This window comes from Pan troglodytes, chromosome 21 (assembly GCF_028858775.2).
Source record: "Pan troglodytes isolate AG18354 chromosome 21, NHGRI_mPanTro3-v2.0_pri, whole genome shotgun sequence".
Taxonomy (NCBI): Eukaryota; Metazoa; Chordata; class Mammalia; order Primates; family Hominidae; genus Pan; species Pan troglodytes.
The window spans coordinates 12153268-12173566 of record NC_072419.2 but is presented as its reverse complement, the minus strand read 5'-3'; the positions used below and the strand labels follow the sequence as shown (position 1 = coordinate 12173566).

General features: G+C 37.9%; 1 protein-coding gene across 6 annotated transcripts in view; it reads left to right on the top strand.

Annotated features, from left to right (window-relative positions):
* The window catches only part of GPCPD1 (glycerophosphocholine phosphodiesterase 1), a 66724-nt gene that overhangs the window by 10552 nt on the left and 35873 nt on the right, over positions 1–20299 (top strand). For all 6 annotated transcript variants that reach the window (XM_009436763.5, XM_514503.6, XM_009436765.5 and 3 more), the window contains 5 exons: positions 1699–1795; positions 7178–7262; positions 14337–14412; positions 16288–16329; positions 20135–20258. In XM_009436763.5, the coding sequence (XP_009435038.1) occupies positions 1699–1795; positions 7178–7262; positions 14337–14412; positions 16288–16329; positions 20135–20258 (424 nt within the window). The remainder of the gene's footprint in view (positions 1–1698; positions 1796–7177; positions 7263–14336; positions 14413–16287; positions 16330–20134; positions 20259–20299) is intronic.

Sequence of the window (20299 nt, the reverse complement as noted above, 5' to 3'; positions counted from 1 at the left end):
ATGAGGTTTCACCATGTTGTCCAGGCTGGTCTTGAACTCCTGACCTCAAGTGATCCACCCACCTCAGTCCCCCAGAGTGGTGGGATTACAGGCATGAGCCAATCTCACCTGGCCTTTTTGTATTTTTAGTAGAGACAGGGTTTTGCTAGTTGGCCAAGCTGTTCTCAAACTCCTGGCCTCAAGTGATCTCCCTGCCTTGGCCTCCCAAAGTGCTGGGATTACAGGCATGGGCCACTGCGCCCGGCCCACATGTATTTAGAGCCCTGAAATCTGAATGACTGTCACACTTGGAATTTTAGTTAATTTTTAGATAGTCCAAGCTAATAAAATGCTCATGCAGGTGGCTAAAGCTGAGTACAATTCTAGTCTTACTAGAGCAGTGCCTCAAGCTTGGAATCCCAGCTGTTCTCAGAATGTGGAGGAGTCTGTCTTGAGCCAAATTGGCAGTTGGACTCAGTTCATTATCTTTTTCTTTATGAATTTTAATTGTATTCAGAATGTGTTGATATTTAAGTCAGAGACTTCTACGTACTTTTATCCAAGTGTGTTCTGCTAAATATATAAAATTTAGCAAGAAGAGGTGGTAGCTTTATGTTGGCTTTTAAAGTCTATTGATAAGTGTTCAAAAGAAATGATACATTACCTTAGTTAAGAAGTACTAGATTTTGGCTGGGCGCGGCGGCTCATGCCTGTAATCCCAGCACTTTGGGAGGCCAAGGCGGGCAGATCACCTGAGGTCAGGAGTTCAAGACCAACCTAGCCAATATGGTTACCCCATCTTTATTAAAAATACAAAAATTAGCCGGTTGTGATGGTGCGCACTTGTAATCCCAGCTACTAGGGAGGCTGAGGCAGGAGAATTGCTTGAACCTGGGAGGTGGAGGTTGCAGTGAGCCCAGATCATGACACTGCACTCCAGCCCAGGCAACAGAGAAAAACTCCATCTCCAAAAACCAAGAAGTACTAGATTTTCCAACTATATAAGTCTTTGTTTTGATGGGTTTTTAATTACATTTCTGCTCTCTCATTGATAGTTTTGTTTCTGTTGTTTTTGAGATGGAGTCTTGCTCTGTTGCCCAGGCTGGAGTATAGTGGTGTGATTTCGGCTCACTGCAACCTCTGCCTCCTGGGTTCAAGTGAATTCTCCTGCCTCAGCCTCCTGAGTAGCTGGGATTACAGGCATCTGCCCCCACACGCCCACCTCAGCTTCCCAGAGTGCTGGGATTACAGGTGTGAGCCACCACACCTGGCCTTAATAATGTTCTTGATGTGAAACTTATTAGTAGCTACTGTTTGACTTTCTAGAAAATATTGATTAATAACCCTTTAGAGTACTGATAGGCATTTAGTGTTTGTCTGTTAAAATTGGAAGCTGTCTTGAAAGCAGAGACTGTGGTTTTATCCCTTTTGTACTCTTGGGTTCTTGTTACTGGCTCAATGAGTAGTTGAACAGATGAGGAAAACTTCATCCGTATGCCTTCCCCCTTTTCTCTGGCTTTGGTTCTAGAAAGGTGAGTCGAGTTAATTGGCAGGTGTTAGTGAGTGGTAGGTACCTGGGCCCAAACCTATATCTAGTGAGGCTCTTTCATCTCTGCTAAAGGGGGCAGCATATCTGGTTGAACTAATGCAAACTTCCCTGCTTATCCCACTGTGACTGATTGTTCTGTTTCTCTGTGACTGATTGTTCTGTTTCTTTAGGAGAAGTTTTTGCAATATGTGGAAGCTGTGATGCTTTGGGAAACTGGAATCCTCAAAATGCTGTGGCTCTTCTTCCAGAGAATGACACAGGTGAAAGGTGAGTATGGAAATGTGAGGTTACAGAATAACTGTGACATTAACCTTATGATGTTAGGGGCTTTTAAGATATCTTGGTATTTTTTCTTTTAGTTATAATTTTTATCAACATTATCACGTTGCATAGTTTTATGAGTGAAATAATTTTACAAAATTTGTGTGGGAAAAACAGGTTCCTCTCTTACTGTTAATCCCCGCCTCTCAATCACTTTCATTTCTTTTTTTTTTTAGATGTATTTTTTATTTTTACAACTCAGGATAATTGAATATACTTTTAATTCTTGACTGGTTCTTTAGGTACTTACCACCATAATTAGTTAGACAGGGTCTCACTCTGTTACCCAGGCTGGAGTACAGTGGTGTGATCCTAGCTCAATGCAGCCTTGAACTCCTGGGCTGAAGCGATCCTTGTGCCTCAGCCTCCTGAGTAGCTGTGACTATAGGCACCCATGACCATGCCTTGTTAATTGTGGTTGTTTTTTTGTTTTTTGTTTTTGGTGTGGAGATGGCATTACTTTTTTGTTTGTTTTTTGGGGGTTTTTTTGGCACAAAGGTGGTGTCTGGTTATGTTGCCCAGGCTGATCTCAAATTCCTGGACTTGAGATCCTCCCACCTTGCTTTCTTATTTAAAGAAACATTTTAAGGCATTAACATTTGTCTGGTCAGTATATATTATTTTCTTCTTTTTAATTTTTTCTGATTTCTTTTTTTTAATGGTAAGTACATATTCTTGATAAGAGATCTAATTTTTGTATTTGCCTATAAAAGTATTTCCTTGAAGTATGTGGTGTTAAAAGGAGCAGAGAGTGGAACACATACTTAGATAGCTTAGCTAATATGAAGAAATGTATTCACTAGTGGCATTGAATCCATCAGTAAACTTAGTATGGGCACAGTGGATGGAGAAAGGTGAATCTGGGTGTCAGCCACTCTTCTGCAGTTAAGTGTGAGCTTGGGCGGCTGGTGTCTGTAGGCCTCAGTTACCTCATCTGCATGATAAAGGGGTTAGCATAGATGAGTGGATGTCAGCAGAGGTGGCACTTACCCCACTGTGGATAGTTGGAAGTGTTATAGGTTTTCCTAAATAGCATACAAGTATATCCAGTGCCCGATTAGGTGATTGCTAAGGCTCTATTTTCCTGTAGAGCAGCATGTCTTAAAATGTGGCCTGTGCACCAGTACCAGTCCAAAAGACTTTAAAAAAAATCAATCCATGATGTGAGAAATACAAAAACTGAGAGCAAGCATTTAGAAATGTGTATAGCAGTTTGACTCCATGCATGTCACTGTGGACACATCTCATTGAACTGGGTATGTAGATCAGAATATTGGTCACCAGACAGGTTGAGTAAAGCAAACAAAAAATGCTGGTCATTCACAGCAAATAGTTTGAGGAGCACTGGTGGTAAAGCAACGGAAAATAACAAAGGAAAGTAAAAAAATAACAGTAATGTAAGCTAGGAGAAAGAAAATTAAAAAACAACAGAACTCCCTTTTTTTCTAGTTTGTCACTAGTATGACATATTTTCTCAGCCAATTCTCAGCTCTCCTTATAAGAGTTCTGTTGGTAAATAGTATTACTTTAATAGTATATATTCTTTACTAGTCTTTCACAGACTAGTATTTCCTTCAAGTGGCTATTTTTTCTTCGATTTTCAGATCAGCCACTCTGGTCTGAAGTGAAACCTCGTATCTTTCTGAACTTGTCTCTAAAACACACCCCTGCCTGTCCTAAGTCAGTTTCAGCCAACTTGGTCAAAAAGATGTGAACAGGATAAGACACTTAACAATTTTAAGAGGACCAGCTGTTCATATGTTGTGCATGTGCAATGAAATAGAACTGATTCACAGGTAGCAGATAAACAGTGTTTCACAGGGAGAAGGGAGTAGATACACAGGAATCCATGTGCCTTTAGACAATATTCATGAGTTTTAGAATTGTGTTTCTTTGGAATTTTAATGTGCTCTGCATCTAAGTCTGCTGTGCCCCTGTCTTTCAGGGAGCGTCTTAAGCTTTCTCTTACCAGCTCTCCCTACCCACAGGCTCATGGCAGCTAGAGCTCTCCTGGAATTTTTTTCTGCTTAGAGATAACTTGAAGGTCATGGTATTGTTTCCTAATACTGCTGAAGATGTGGGTCACTTGTGGTTTCATTTGCCCTCCTTGTAGATTTTATGGTATTTTGGGAAAGGATATAAGGGCAATTCAGAATTAGGCAGCTGCACTAAACCACCATATGACTACCCGTCTTTCCTGGTTTTGATTTAATTTCATTAGATTATTTTGTCTTTAGTTCACCAAATAGTTCTGATTCTTTTTTTAAAATTTTTTAGACAGGGTCTCATTCTGTCACACAGGCTGGAGTGCAATGACACGATTTCAGTTCACTCTAACCTCAAACTCCTGGGCTCCGGTGATCTTCCTGCCTCAGCCTCTCGAGTAGCTAGGTGTACACCATCATGCCCAGCTCATTAAAATTTTTTTATAGAGATTAGGTTTCACTGTGTTGAGACCTAGGCTGTTTGTGAACTCCTGGGCTCAAGCTGCCCTCCCGCCTCAGCCTCCCAGCGTGCTGGGTATAAGCTACTATGCCTGGGTTCTGGTTCATTCTTAAATTTGCCACATTTGCTTAGACAAGTGGAGTAAAAAGACTCACTGCTTTGCCTTCATCTCTTGTTTTCATTTAGTGGTTCTTTACCAGGGATCGCATTAGAATCACTTGGGAGGACTTGAAAAAAAATACACATACCTAGATCCTGCTCCTGGAGATTGAGAAATAATGGCTGAGGGAGAGGCGGCAGCACGTTTTTCAAAGCTTATTAGTAATTCTACTCTGCACTAGTGGGGCTAGTTTCACATGCTCCAGCTGGCTGTTTTGTAGATGAGGTAGTACTGGGAATTTGTCCCCCCACCTTTTTTTCTTTTTGGGGTAGCAGAAATGGCAACTTTCTATTCTTAATTGGAAGAGTCCACCTGGAAACCTCTGTTGAAAAGGATTCTGAGGCTTATTGGGGAAAATTAGGGAACATGTGTCAAGCATTTGCTATTCTTTTTTTGTTTTTGTTTTTGTTTTTGTTTTGAGATGGAGTCTCACTCTGTCACCCAGGCTGGAGTACAGTGGCGCGATCTGGGCTCGCTGCAACCTCAGCCTCCCGGGTTCAAGTGATTCGCCTGCCTCAGCCTCCTGAGTAGCTGGGATTACAGGCATGTGCCATCTCGCCTGGCTAATTTTTATATTTTTTGTAGAAATGTGGTTTCATAATGTTGGTCAGGCTGGTCTTGAACTCCTGACCTCGTGATCCGCCCACCTCAGCCTCCCAAAGAGTTGGGATTACAGGCGTGAGCCACCACGCCTGGCAGCATTTGCTATTCTTGCTTTAAAGCAGTGATTTTTATTTATTTATTATTTATTTATTTTTTATTATTATACTTTAAGTTCTAGGGTACATGTGCAGAAGGTGCAGGTTTGTTACCTATATATACATGTTCCATGTTGGTTTGTTTAAAGCAGTGATTTTTAAAAATGTACATACCTTAATTAAAAAATACTTTATTGCTAAAAAATGATACAATCATTTGAGCCTTTAGTGAATTGCAGTCTTTTTGCTGGTGGAGAGTTTTGTCTCAATGTTGATGGCTGCTAACTGATCAGAGTCGTGGTTGCTGAAGGTTGAAGGACAGTGTCAATTTCTTAAAATAAGACAGTGAAGTTTACTACATTGATTAACTGTTCCTTTCATGAAAGATTTTTCTGTAGCATGCAATCACCATAACAGATATAATAACAAAAAAGTTTGAAACATTATGAGATTTGCCAAACTGTGACATAGACACGAAGTAAGCACATGTTGTTGGGAAAATGGCACTGATAGACTTGCTCGACTCAAGTTTGCCACAGACCTTCAATTTGTAAAAAACACAGTATCTGTGAAGTATAATAAAGTGCAATACAATGAGCTATATCTGTATTTATTTTAGGAGCTAAGCTTGTATCAGAGTAAGGACAATGCCCTAAAACCTGTCTTAGCAGAGCCAGGTAGGGCTAAACTACTCATGCTGAATTAACGTTTGGTTAATGGTCTATGACAGGGGTTCTCAAAGTGTTTATAAAAGTTACCTGGAGGCGGCCGGGCCTGGTGGCTCATGCCTGTAATCCCAGCACTTTGGGAGGCTGAGGCGGGTGGATCATGAGGTCAGGAGATCGAAACCATCCTGGCTAATGCGGTGAAGCCCGTCTCTACTAAAAATAAAAAAACAAAGTTAGCCAGGCGTGGTGGCGGGTGCCTGTAGTCCCAGCTACTGGGGACGCTGAGGTGGGAGAATAGCATGAACCCGGGAGGCGGAGCTTGCAGTGAGCCGAGATAGCACCACTGCACTTCAGTCTGGGTGACAGAGCAAGACTCCGTCTCAAAAAAAAAAAAGTTACCTGAAGGCTTGTTAAAATACAGGTTACTGGGCCCCCACCCCCAGAGTTCCTAATTCAATAAGTCTGAGTAGGGCCTGAGGATTTGCATTTCTAAGAAGCTCCCAGCTACTAATGATGGTCTGGGACCATGCTGTGGATAGCACTAGTTTATTATTTGAAGCTAAAACTCAGTTACAGTAATGAATTGTAGTGAATTCTTGACCTTAAGGCAGCTGTTGAGTCAAATCTTTAGTTTCTGTTAGAATAACATAGTTCAGAGAGAATTGTAGTGAATTCTTGACCTTAAGGCAGCTGTTGAGTCAAATCTTTAGTTTCTGTTAGAATAACATAGTTCAGAGAAAGACATTGGCCTGAAACAAGATACAGGTTCTGACTGCTTGTCTGAGGAATAGCCAGAGCCTGGGTAGGACAGCTTAGAATAACGGATAGTCAAGAACAGGAGTGTAACTCATGTTTATCTCTCATTTGTGACACGAAAGCTGCCACCCAAAGTCTCTTATCAGCCATGTAACATCCCTCACTAAGTGGGAAGTCACAGAAGAGTCTGACTCTGGCTTCCACTTTTGTACAACTTGAATTTTCTGTTTGGAAACTTATCCTGGCTCCTTATATGGCTGGTTCCTTCTCATCATTTAGACCTCAGCTCAGACAGCGCTTCCTCATTAAAACCTTCCTTCCTTTTAAAAGCCTCCTCCAGAACTTGGTTGTGTCTATCTTCTTTGGTTATTTTTCTATCTACCCACACAGCAAAGGAAGCTCTTTGAAGATGAGGCTCTTTCTGCAATATATACCCCTGTGTTCCCATTGCCTGCTACAGAGTAGGCCTGTAAAATCTTGTGTAGGAATAAATAAGTGATATTGGTCATACGTTTTATTTGAGGGCTTTTGTGAATTAAGAAGTCTTTATGCACTGTAGTTTGATATTGATGCTGCTGCTTTTAATTTTCTTTCTTCACAGCATGTTATGGAAAGCAACCATTGTACTCAGTAGAGGAGCATCAGTTCAGTATCGCTACTTCAAAGGGTACTTTTTAGAACCGAAGGTATGTTTTCTTTATCTAGTTTCCAATTTCTTCAGCACTTCCTTCAAAAGCAACTCACTTAAGTTTGAACACGCTCAAAGTAAAATGCATTTGCTTTGGTCAAATAAGGAATAGAACTCTTGATTAATAAAATTTACCAAAACCAAGGAAGTAGCCACTTCAGAGGCAGATGATGTCTGCCATGGAATTTTAAAAAGACATAGTAAGTATGTTCTGCAATATTCTTATGAAATTGGTTTTAATGTGTTCTCTATAAGTGTGCATTTTCGGTAACTTTTGTAAACTAGTTAGGAACCACTTGCAGAGGTTTTACTTTTGGTTTTGTTTTTTAATCCTTATGTGATGTAAACACATTTAGAGAAGTATATAGCCGTTTTAAGTGAGTAATTAAAAAATTATTTCACAGCAGCCATCTCTTAGTGGCTGTGTTAACTCTGATCAAAATTTAATTGATTCCTTTTAGATTTTTTCAAAGATGTTATTGATAAGACCCCTATCTTTTCTGGAGGCCTTTGGCATATCTATTCTAAATTTGCCTGTTCACAATTCGTTATTTTGGGATTGTTTTCATATTCAGAAAAGAAAAAAAGTTAATCATTTTCCTTTTATTCTAAAGATACTTATTTGCTGAAAGGATTCTTTTCCTTCAGACTTTTACATTTGACACCCTTGGGCTGCATATGAACAAGGGTTTAGGCAGGGGTCTAGGAAACAAATCATGGATTAGCTCTTGTTAAAAAATGTATTTCCTTTGGGAGTCATTAAGTGTTTTTGTTACATGTGAAAAATGCAAGCAGCCACTCTTACCTCGTGCTCTTAGCCACCATTATACAAAGAAAAGAGACAAAATGACAAAAAATGACAAACCCACTTTAGCTGTCTTTTGCACCTATTACGTTTCTTGTTCCAAGAATATTTTGTGAATACCCAGTAATTGAACTTAAATTACATTGTGGTTGATCATTGTGTTGGCTTTTCTTGACAATAGTTTCACTTTAACTTAAGAAAAGGGCATCTCATTTATTTGGCATGGGGTTATGCATCATGGTAAAGTTCTTTAGTATAACTTAAGCAACCGTGTGTAGATACATAGGTCATAGATATGGAAAGTTTACCTGAGGATCCTGGTATATGAAATTTAGCTTTGTAATATGTGAAACCAACCAAATTTTACTTAGGGGAGTTTGGATGAGAAAGATGATAATGAGTTCTTTGGGCATAGTTTTCTAAAGTAAGACTATTGTCAACACAGGTCAAATTAAGCCAACCTAAGTATTTATCCTCTTCATTGAAAATGTTACCAAAAGCAGCAGATCAGTCCAAAATACCTTTTGAAGAAATTGGCAAGAAGTCTGCTTAACAGTAAAAACAAGTTTTTCTCCTTGTAATACTTGCAAAAGTTCACAGTATGTGTTGGTGAGTGTGTTTCTTTAAGTAGGTGCTCTGTATCGTGTACACATGTACCGTGTGATGCAGGGGCTGCCATGGTAAGTATGTTTTTCATGGAATCGAGTACATAGCTACATAAAATCCCATGCATATGGCTACAGTTTTTTTCTCCACATGCCAGCTTAATGTGACACTTTTAAAAAGTTGGTGGCGCTTTTTAAATAAAACATTTTTAATAGAAGTATTATGAAACTTTGTCTAGTTGTACATTGTCAAATAATAGAAGTAATGTGCAAGGCATCTTAAATTGTGAAATGATGTAAATTATTGGAATACATAATGTTACGAATATAAAGAATGATAGGAAAACAAATAATGAAAGCATTAAAAAGCTGAAATGGGAGAAAGGTTAATTTTACTGTGTTGAAAGTTTTAGGAGGTAATCTACCCAGGCAGTTTTGGAACCAAAGCTAAAAGTTTTGCGATTATGGACAAGCCAGTTGACCTTTAGGCTTTAGCCTCCTCATCTGTAAAACAAAAGGTTTGAACTACAGATTTTTAGATCCTTTCATTGCAAAATTTTATTGAGTAAATGAAATTTTACCATTCATTTTTCTCCCATGCACTGCTTTTTCTGGCATATTCCTTTTAGTTTAGAAGAGTCCTGAAATCGTTTTTCTCAGTTTTTCACAATGACGTGTTCTCTTTGTGAATTAGGATAAGGTGTTAATGTGTTACATTTTAAAATAATTTCACAGATGACAAAACAAAATATTATCTTATTTGAACATAGCACACAAAAGTAGTGAGTATTCCTGGAATGAAAACATTGGTATGAATCTGCAGGTAGTCCACTGATGTCACATCTTCACCAAAGATACTTTCTGAATTAACATGTAATTTCAACTTTTTTTTTTTCTGTATCCACCCCTCTTTGCTTGTGGGTAGAATTAGGGATGTTTCCTCATAGTCAAATGTTAGCCAGTTTTTCATTGTATCCTTTGAAATTTTTCCTTCATTTTTGTAGAAATACATCTTTATTTTTCAGCACATATCTATGTTTCTAACTTTCATAGCTGCTAACATTCACTCATAATTAGATTCATTACAAACTATCTTATTTTGACCTCGATCTCCCTTGAGTTTTGTTTAAGTCCTTTAACAAGACAATCAGTCACCTGCGATAGATAATTATTTTCAGAATAGTCTAGTTTGTCATTTTGTACAATAGTTTATTCGTATCTAAAATTCTTCTGAATAGTAAATACTGTCAGGTGTTAACTTGAGATTTGAATACTCTCAGAGAGTCCGTTGGCCTAGCTTCCTTTGCTTTACTCATGCCTAGGTGACTGTTTCTTTTACTGGTTGTACTAAAAATAGAGATTTTTTTTTTTTTTTTTTTTTTTTTTTGAGACAGAGTCTTGTTCTGTCGCCCAGGCTGGAGTGCAGTGGCGCGATCTCGGCTCACTGCAACCTCCGCCTCCTGGGTTCAAGTGATTCTTCTGCCTCAGCCTCCAAGTAGCTGAGATTACAGGCATGCAACCACCATGCCTGGCTAATTTTTGTATTGTTTTAGTAGAGACAGGGTTTTGCCGTGTTAGCCAGGCTGGTCTCAAACTCCTGACCTCAGGTGATCCACCCGCCTCAGCCTCCCAGAGTGCTGGGATTACAAGCAGGAGCCACCGCACGTGGCCTTGATTCCTCAGACCCCCTTTTACATTCAGTTTGTTTTCAAAATTGTGGAAGGAAAACAATCAGTAAAAGTTTTAAAAATTTGTGATATATGCAAGCAGTGATATTACATGGCTAGCTAATAATTTTGCTTGGTGATTTGTTAAAAAACAAACTTCCAATCTACATATTGGATAGTCTTATTTAAATTTCAGTGCTTGGTATGACTGAGTGATGTCAGTAACTGTTTAAGAAAACAATCATTAAGACTTATTCTTGTGGGAAGAAATTTTTAAAAATATTTTTGTTAATATACATGTTTGGAAACATTTCTACAGTCGTGTGACATTATGTATGCTAAATTGTGAAATAGCTCTACCAGTACTGTTAATGGAATATTGTCTTAGATTGACATCATTACTTTTTTCTCCAAAGATCTATCTCCCATGTTACTCCAAAAAGCTGAAAATTTTGGCAGACTTTTCCAGAATGTTTTCTTTCAGAACTGTTTCCTTTTCTTAGATCTTAAAGAATAAGTTATTACAGATAATATATTAGAAAGTATTGCATGTACAATGAGACCAGGATTAAAAAATAAATGAAAGGATTGCATGTTTTGGGGTTATCACTGAGATTTTGAATTTCCCAATGCTCAGTTGTTAGTTTTTATTTATTTTTTTGAGATGGAGTTTCGCTGTTTTTGCCCAGGCTGGAGTGTAATGGCTCATTGCAACCTCCGCCTCCCGGGTTCAAGTGAGTCTCCTGCCTCAGACTTCCGAGTAGCTGGGATTACAGGCATGCACCACTATGCCCGGCTAATTTTTGTATTTTTAGTAGAGATGAGGTTTCTCTATGTTGGTCAGGCTGTTCTCTAACTCCCGACCTCAGGTGATCCACCCGCTTTGACCTCCCAAAGTGCTGGGATTACAGGCGTGAGCCACCACGCCTGGCCTGTTAATTTTTTTTAAAGAAGTAAAGCTGAAAATTTAAGATTGCCTTCTAAAGTTTAATAAAGTAGGCTTAACAATTTTGGAAATTCAGTGTATTTTAAAACTAGGTTCTTTTTTTTCTATATTATAACAGTTTACCAACCAATGTACATTTGTAGTCTGAATGATGATAGACATAGTTCTGTCCTCAGTTTACCTGGCCCTTTGGACTGTTCCTCAGATATGCTATTCTATTCAAGTCTAGGTGGTTTTATGCAGTGGGGTAGTGGGCAGATGAGACTGGAGTTGTTAAAATTGCTACTGAAATATGTTCCCTATCAAATTTAATCCAAAGGACTATTCTTACCTGATTAAGTAAAGATACTGCTATCAACAGTCTATAAAGTTCCCCTGACATCTGAATTAAAACAAAACAAACAGTCTGCTATGCCGTTATCTCTTTTTGACATTTAATATTATATTCATAGCGCCCTTTTCTTTTTCTTTTTTTTCTTTTTCGAGACATAGTCTCGCTCTATCGCCCAGGCTGGAGTGCAGTGGCGCAATCTCAGCTCACTGCAGCCTCCGCCTCCCAGATTCATGGGATTCCCCTGCCTTGGCCTCCCAAGTACCTAGGATTACAGGCATGCGCCACCATGCCTGGCTAATTTTTGTATTTTTGGTAGAGATGGGGTTTCACCATGTTGGCCAGGTTGGTCTCGAACTCCTGACCTCAAGTGATCTGCCTGCCTTGGCCTCCCAAAGTACTGGGATTACAGGCATGAGCCACTGTGCCCAGGCTGTTTCTATTTTTATGTATGTATTTGCGACTTTTTTTTGAGAAGGAGTCTCACTCTCTCGCCCACGCTGAAGTGCAGTGGTGTGATCTTGGCTCACTGCAACCTCTGCCTCCCACGGTCAAGCAATTCTCGTGCCTCAGCCTCACATGTAGCTGGGACTACAGTTGTGTGCCACCACACCTAGCCAATTTTTGTATTTTTAGTAGAGATGGGGTTTCACCATGTTGGCCAGGCTTGTCTCGAACTGCTGACCTCAAGTGATCCACCTGCCTTGGCCTCCCAAAGCGCTGGGATTATAGGCGTGAGCCACCATGCCTGTCCTATATTTGCAACTTTTGAGGTTTAGAAAGTTTGATATTTAAAAAACACATTTTAAAAATATTTCAGGAAAAATGTTATAGTAAACATCATCTAGAATTAATTTGATTTTCTTTTTAGTATAATGGATACGAAAGTCACCATATTTTTAAAAGAGCAATTTCACATTACATTTTTAAAAAATCTACCCAGTCTACCAATTAAGGTGAACTATTATAGCAGGGAAGTGTTTAGCTAGAGAAAAAGAGAATTTTATTTAGTATCCCAGGAGTAATGATTTGAGGAAATATATCATGCTATTTTAGTTTTTAAACTTCAGAAGTTTGAGGATTTCAGAAAAGAATTTAGCCTGGTTATTTTAAGTGACAGGATTATTTATTGCATTTAATAATTAATAATGTGCGTAATTTGTTACATATTTGTTATTTGGCTTATCGTCAAATTTAATCAATATTAAAATCCTATAGAAAGTGTAGGAGAATATTTTAATCCATTATTAATGCCTTCTAAAGATAATAGAGAAGCTTTTATGTCTAGGCTTTTTAAGAGTATGTATAGGCTGGGCACAGTGGCTCACACCTGTAATCCCAGCACATTGGGAGGCTGAGGTGGGTGGATCACGAGGTTAGGAGTTCGAGACTAGCCTGGCCAACATGGTGAAGCCCCATCTCTACTAAAAATACAAAAATTAGCTGGGTGTGGTGGCACGTGCCTTTAATCCCAGCTACTCAGGAGGCCGAGGCAGGAGAATCACTTGAACCCAGGAGGCAAGGGTGCAGTGAGCTGAGATTGTGCCATTGCACTCTAGCCTGGGTGACAGAGTGAGACTCTGTCAAAAAAAAAAAAAAAAAAAAAAGAGTATGTGTAATATAATGCCTAGAAAAGGGCTCAAAGATTATATGTGAAAATCTTGATGGTGATTATCCCTAAATGGTATGATATGGGTGAGTTTTGTATTTTCTTTTTGCTTCTCTGTATTTAATTACATTTATGTAACAAATAAAATACCTTGTAAGATTATAGTCTGAAAATGTGCTTCCAAAATGTGTATTTAAGGGTTTTATTTCAGCATATAATTATAACTAGTGAGTTTCTTTTTAAAAATTAAAGGAAAATTAGAACACTTAAATTTTAGTCTTTTAGGTATACTCAGGGAATCTTTCATGGTTACTCACTACCGCATATGTTATCAACACATAGCTTTATGTTCTTTTTTAGTAGGGGAGCTTGATAATGGAAAACAGTATGAGGAATTGTCACACTGTATGAGATTTTAAACTAAGGCATAAGAATGAAACCGGATGTTAGTTCCTCTTTTATCACACTTGCTCTTCAAGTTTACCTGGCCACATGTCCCTTCTGGAATTTCCCGTGTTCTTTAGAAACACTGGTTCCTATGATATGAGAAATCTTCCTCTTTTTCACTTAGTATTCTTAAATAAATGTAATAAATAACTTTATTATGGTTCTTTAGTTCCTTGAGTAGCTTGCGATAATTGCTCTTGAGTACTTGTTCCTACTATTTTTACTATTGTAGGCTTGTTTAGGCTTTTTCTAAATGCATAGAGCAGGAGGTACATACTTTATCTAGCAATACCTCATTGATGGCTGACATACCAAAGAAAGTATATATGATATTTATCTTAAGAATTAATATCAGTTAAAAATGAAAATTTCTTTGAAACAATTGAGTATTGTAGGCAGATTTAGGAATGGGTTTGAGACAGTTCTGTGTGCCAGTTCATCTCATTTTTCTTTGTTTACTGCCTCACTCTAATTTTCTTCCAGCATTTCATCTTGTTTTGTGATCTGGTACATTCCAGGCTTTTGGCATATAATATTGATAATAAGATGAATCTTTTGGTCTCATATTTAGTATAAGATTTAGGCCACAAACATCTAATGGAGTCATGGGTAGAAAATAAGATATAAGAAATTATTGCAGACGTTTAACTTTTAAATTGCAGACTATCGGTGGTCCATGTCAAGTGATAGTTCACAAGTGGGAGACTCATCTACAACCACGATCAATAACCCCTTTAGGTATGGGCATTAACTGCATCTGTTTGAGGCATATGCATAAAGTTACTAATATGCTGCACAATGGCTTAGTGGGATTTAATAAATTTTTATTCTAAAGTTAAGGTCAATGCATTGTCAGTGCTACAAATTTCACTGAGCATTTCATGGATCTTTCAAAACTGAACAGTTTTTAATTGCCTTTTAAAATAAACTTTATTAGAAATATTTACCTAGATATTTTTGTTTTCTTGGGTTAGATTAGTTTATTATGAAATATTTACTTTCATTTGGAATGGTTAGGAAGTTTATAAGATACCATTCTTCTTGACTGAGCATCCATAGCTCTATTTGTTTACTTGCTCAGGCTTAACGAACATTTGAAGAAAAAATTAATCCAAAACAAAGATTCTTAAATTTTTAACTTTGAATATTAATAGAGTAAGTTATTCTGTTTTTTCTTTTCATCTTAATTTTTTTTAAAGAAATTGGTAAATACTTGAATAAACTTGTATGAATGAATTCAAATTTCTTAAATTCCCTATTGGCTATGCTAGAATTGCTACTTGGAAAGTTGTTTTCTTTTTTTTTTGTCTTTTTTTTTTTTTTTGTAAGTTGTTTTCTTTTAAACACATTCACTTTTCTTATGCTTAAATATGGCATTTCTCTTCATACAAGTATTTTTGAATTTCTTAGTCCATATTGAAAATCCAATTTGAAGTTCACTTCACATACATTAAATTACCCACATGTATTCATCTATAAATTGACTCAGTGCTGAGAAATGTATCTTTTAGTTTCTAGGTAAAGTTAAAATTGAAAGATAACTGGATGCCAGTTTTCTGGTTTAAATTAGAAAGCAGTGGGAGTTTCTGCTTTATCCTGGAGTAAGGACACATCTCATTTAAACAGTTATCTCATTCCATCCTCTTTATTGGATTTTCTTTTTGTATGTTTTAATACATTTTTGATAGTGTATTTAGGATTTTTATGAGAGTATACTTAAAATTATAATATTCCCATACTGAGGTTGGAACTTACTAGGTATTGAATGTTTTAAAAAATTGTATTTTAAAGCATCTTGCAGTTAAATATATTTTATTATGAGAAGTGGGATGATTTTGTTTCTGTCTTTTAGAAAGGAATGTATACTTTTGAGAAATATAACTTTTGAACTTAAAAGCTGAAACTTACCAGAGAATCTTTATTAGGAACTGTCACATCCATTTTGCAAGTATTTCAGACTAACGTTTAAAGTAAACTGGGAAGGGAAGTAGGCAAGGAAGATAAATTGTATTTTACTCAAAGGGTGGGGTTTTACAGCTTTTCTCATTGAGTTGAAATTTCTGTTAGGAGAAGGGGTTGTGCTAGCGTTTATTCTTTTGGTAGTTCCTCACAGCTCTGTACATACAGGTAAGTTCATGCTGTTTGTAAAGCTTTTAACTGGCAATAGTCAATAGTTGGGATATGAGGAGAATTACATTTGAGACAAGTTCAGAATATGCACTACATAAGAATAAGCATTTTAATTGTGCCAAGACCTTTGGTTTGAAAATCAAGAAGGAGTTACCGTTGTCCAGCAACCTGTGAGTCTTGTACATTGGTTAGTGTAGAAGTTAATCCCAGTGCCTCTAGAGCACCTTTCTGAAGAGTTTTCTTTTTCTTCTTTTTAACATAATGGACAATCAACGAAGTATGTAAGAACCATTACTGTTTGCTAGCCTCCTTTAAAGGGAATTCTTTATTGAGGGCTACAATAAATATGCTTATTCACCTTGGGCTGCTTTTAAGCTGTAGATTTAATATTATAAATGATCTTTAAGGTGGGTAATTTCTCAGTTGTTCATTGGGTATGCATCAAGAGTTTTAACTAAATTTTCTATTTTCCTTAAATTCTAGAAAGCGAAATTATTATTGACGATGGACAATTTGGAATCCACAGTAAGTGAGACTGACTTACTTAAATGTTTACTGAAATGATTGAGATCGTTACTTTACATCTCACTGGAGTTATATAGCACAGGAAAATAGAACATACAGTCATGTGCTGCATAACGATATTTTGGTCAAAGACAGGCCACACATGCAGCAGCGGTCTCATATGATTATAATGAAGCTGAAAAATTCCCTGTGCTTACACAAACAACAATGAAATCGTCTAATGATGTATTTCTCAGAACTTATCTTCATTGTTAAGCAATGCATGACTGTAGTATGATTTTGAAAATAGAGACTGGATCCAAAAAACAAATCCCTACTGTTAAATAATTAGTTTCTAATATAATTGTTGCACTTTAAAATGTTATCCTTTTGGTTTTTATTTGACTAGCAATTTCAGGTATATGATGTTATATAATTAAAAGTGTGTAGTATACTGAACTGCTAATGTAGCCTTTTACCTCTTTTATGTTTGAAATTACATTAATGTTTCTAAATATCTAAAGTGTGAAATGTTACACTTAGGCTAAGTTTGTGTATTTTGTGTGTTTGTATATCTGCATATACAGTAAAATTCAGACTAACCAAAGTGTTCTAGTAATTCTGGCTGAATGTTTAAAAGTTAGTTTGAGATAGAGTAGAAAATGCTTTAACTTCTGAATATGTTGAAAATGTTATTTGTGTACTTTCTGTTTTAGTAAATACTATATCCTGAGAATTCTAATTTTCTTCAGTAACTGGAATTCTTACCCCCATCCGCCCAGGCTGGAGTGCAGTGGTGCAGTCTCGGCTCACTGCAACCTCCGACCCTGAGGTTCAAGTGATACTCCTGCCTCAGGCTCCTGAGTAGCTGGGATTATAGGCGCCTGCCACCATGCCCAGCTAATTTTTGTATTTTTTTTTAGTATAGATGAGGTTTTGCCATGTTGGCCAGACTGGTGTCAAACTCCTGACCTCAAGTGATCCACCCACCTCAGCCTCCCAAAGTGCTAGGATTACAGGCGTGAGCCACCGCCCAGCTGGGTGACTGGAATTCTTTTTTTTTTTTTTTTTTTTTTTTTTTTGAGATGGAGTTTTTGCACCTGTTGCCCAGGCTGGAGTGCAATGGCACAATCTTGGCTCACCGCACTCTCTGCCTCCCAGGTTCAAGCGATTCTCCTGCCTCAGCCTCCTGAGTAGCTTGGATTACAGGCATGCCCAGCTAATTTTGTATTTTTAGTAGAGACGGGGTTTCTCCATGTTGGTCAGGCTGGTCTTGAACTCCCGACTTCAGGTGATCCTCCCGCCTCAGCCTCCCAAAGTGCTGGGATTACAGGCGTGCGCCACCGCACCTGGCTGGAATTCTTACAGTGTATCAGGGCTATTATACTAAACTGCATTCTTTTTTTTTTTTTTTTTTTTTTTTTTTTGAGATGGAGTCTTGCTCTGTCACCCAGGCTGGAATGCAGTGGTGCAATCTCCGCTTGCTGCAGCCTCCACCTGCTGGGTTCAAGCAATTCTCCTGCCTCAGCCTGCTGAGTAGCTGGGACTATAGGTGAGTGTCATCACGCCTGGCTAATTTTTGTATTTTTAGTAGAGATGGGGTTTTGCTATGTGGGTCAGGCTGGTCTCAAACTCCTGACCTCAAGTGATCTGCCTGCCTTGGCCTCCCAAAGTGTTGGGATTACAGGCGTAAGCCACCATGCCCAGCCTGCATCCTCATTTTGGATGCTGTACTGTAGGAGTCAAAAGGTGGAAAGAGGGTGGGCGGAATTGTGTTTGTACTGACTCTGAATCAGAGATAAATTGCTGATAACCAGTTTGCTTTCCTGCTAAGCACAGGAAAGAACAGGCCTGAATGTTTTGGTTGTGGTTTTTATTAGGTATATATGTTTATGTATGGTAGAAATGAACATGCTCTGGCAGTATTTAGATAGGAATTTGACATCTTTTCCTTGATTTTGTTTGGGATTGTTTATATTACATCAGAAAACAGTGTACAGTACTTGAATAGCTTTAGTGTTAAGTGTTTTGGAGTCTTTAGTACTTCATAAGTAATATTTACACTACATGTTTTGGAGTGCTTTATGGAGTAGTAGTTTTTGCTTGAGCTGTAATGCATGGTCTCACTTGTCTTTTCTGCAAAAAAAAAAAAAAAGGTTAAAGTCCCACAATTATTAAGCATTCTTAAGTTAGGAGAGAATTTCTAAGGAGAGAAGTTTCTTGGTATTTATTTATTTTAACTCTGTTGATGAAAAAGCTTAGATCCAAAACAGTTGACAGCTTCTCTGGTATTTATGAACATTTTATTACCTATGTTAAGTAGGTGAGTAGCTTCAAGTTAATGCCAACAGTGTTGTCACGATCATGCAGTTTATTTATGGCAGAATATATAAATTTGAGACTATGGATTTGACTCGCAGTTCTGTTCTTACCTTCTGATATCTCACACCCCCAGCACTAGTGGCATAACTGGTTGCAGCTGAATATCTAAAGTGACGCTTTGGAAGTGTAACAGTGATCCCTAGTAGAACAATTGCTAGGTTAGATGCTATCTTGTACCATGTGCTCTTTCTGAAATAGATTTTTATTATTTTAGTCATGGATTCAATATGAATATTTTAATTTATTTGTGTTGTGACAGCATAGCTAATTATTAATATTCATTTAATTTTTCCCCCTACTTCATATAAAAGTTATATTTTAATGAAGAATTTAAGACTACCTGTATATTTGCTTTGGGGAGAAGAGTACCAGTGTTATGTAACCTCAATGTATTATTACAGTGTGAATGTGGGCAGGGCGAGGTGGCTCATGCCTGTAATACCAGCACTTTGGGAGGCCTGAGGAAGGCAGATCACTTGACGTCAGGAGTTTAGGAGTTTGAGACCAGCTTGGCCAGCATGGTGACACCCTGTCTCTACTAAAAATACAAGTCAGCTGGGCATGGTGGGCGCCTATAATCCCAGCTACTTGGGAGGCTGAGGCATGAGAATCTCTTGAACCTGGGAAGTGGAGTCTGCAGTGAGTTGAGATCGTGCCACTGCACTCTAGCCTGGGCAACAGAGCAAGACTCTATCTCGAAAAAAAAAAAAATGGAATTGATTCCTTTTAGATTTTTTTCAAAGATGATATTGATAGAACCAGGATCTTTTCTGAAGGCCTTTGGAATATGTATTCTAAATCTGCCTGTTCACAATGATTCATTATTTTGGGATTATTTTCTTTTTCTTTTTTGTGAGATGGAGTCTTGCTCTGCCGCCCAGGCTGGAGTGCAGTGGTGTGATCTCGGCTCACTGCAAGCTCTGCCTCCTGGGTTCACGCCATTCTCCTGCCTCAGCCTCCCAAGCAGCTGGGACTACAGGCGCCTGCCACCACGCCCGGCTATTTTTTTTGTATTTTTAGTAGAGACGGGGTTTCACCGTGTTAGCCAGGATGGTCTCAATCTCCTGACTTCGTAATCCGCCTGCCTCGGCCTCCCAAAGTGCTGGGATTACAGGCGTGAGCCACCATGCCTGGCCTATTTTCATATTTAGAAAGGAAAAAAGTTAATTCTTTTTTTATTGTTATTCTAAAAATACTTACTTGCTGAAAGGATTCTTTTCCTTCAGATTTTTACCTTTGGCACCCTTCGGTTGCATATGAACAATGGTTTAGGCAGGGGTTTAGGAAACAAATCATGGATTAGATCTCATTAAAAAATGTATTTCCTTTGGAGGTTAAAAAAAAAAGTGAATGTGAACTAGAATTATCAATGCCTATAGGTACTTATTGTGTTGTTTAAAAAAACATGTATAATAATTACTGTTCTTCATATTTATTCTGTCAGATGGTGTTGAAACTCTGGATTCTGGATGGCTGACATGTCAGACTGAAATAAGATTACGTTTGCATTATTCTGAAAAACCTCCTGTGTCAATAACCAAGAAAAAATTAAAAAAATCTAGATTTAGGTATGACCATGTTTATGTGTTACTTAGGCCATTTGTTTTCA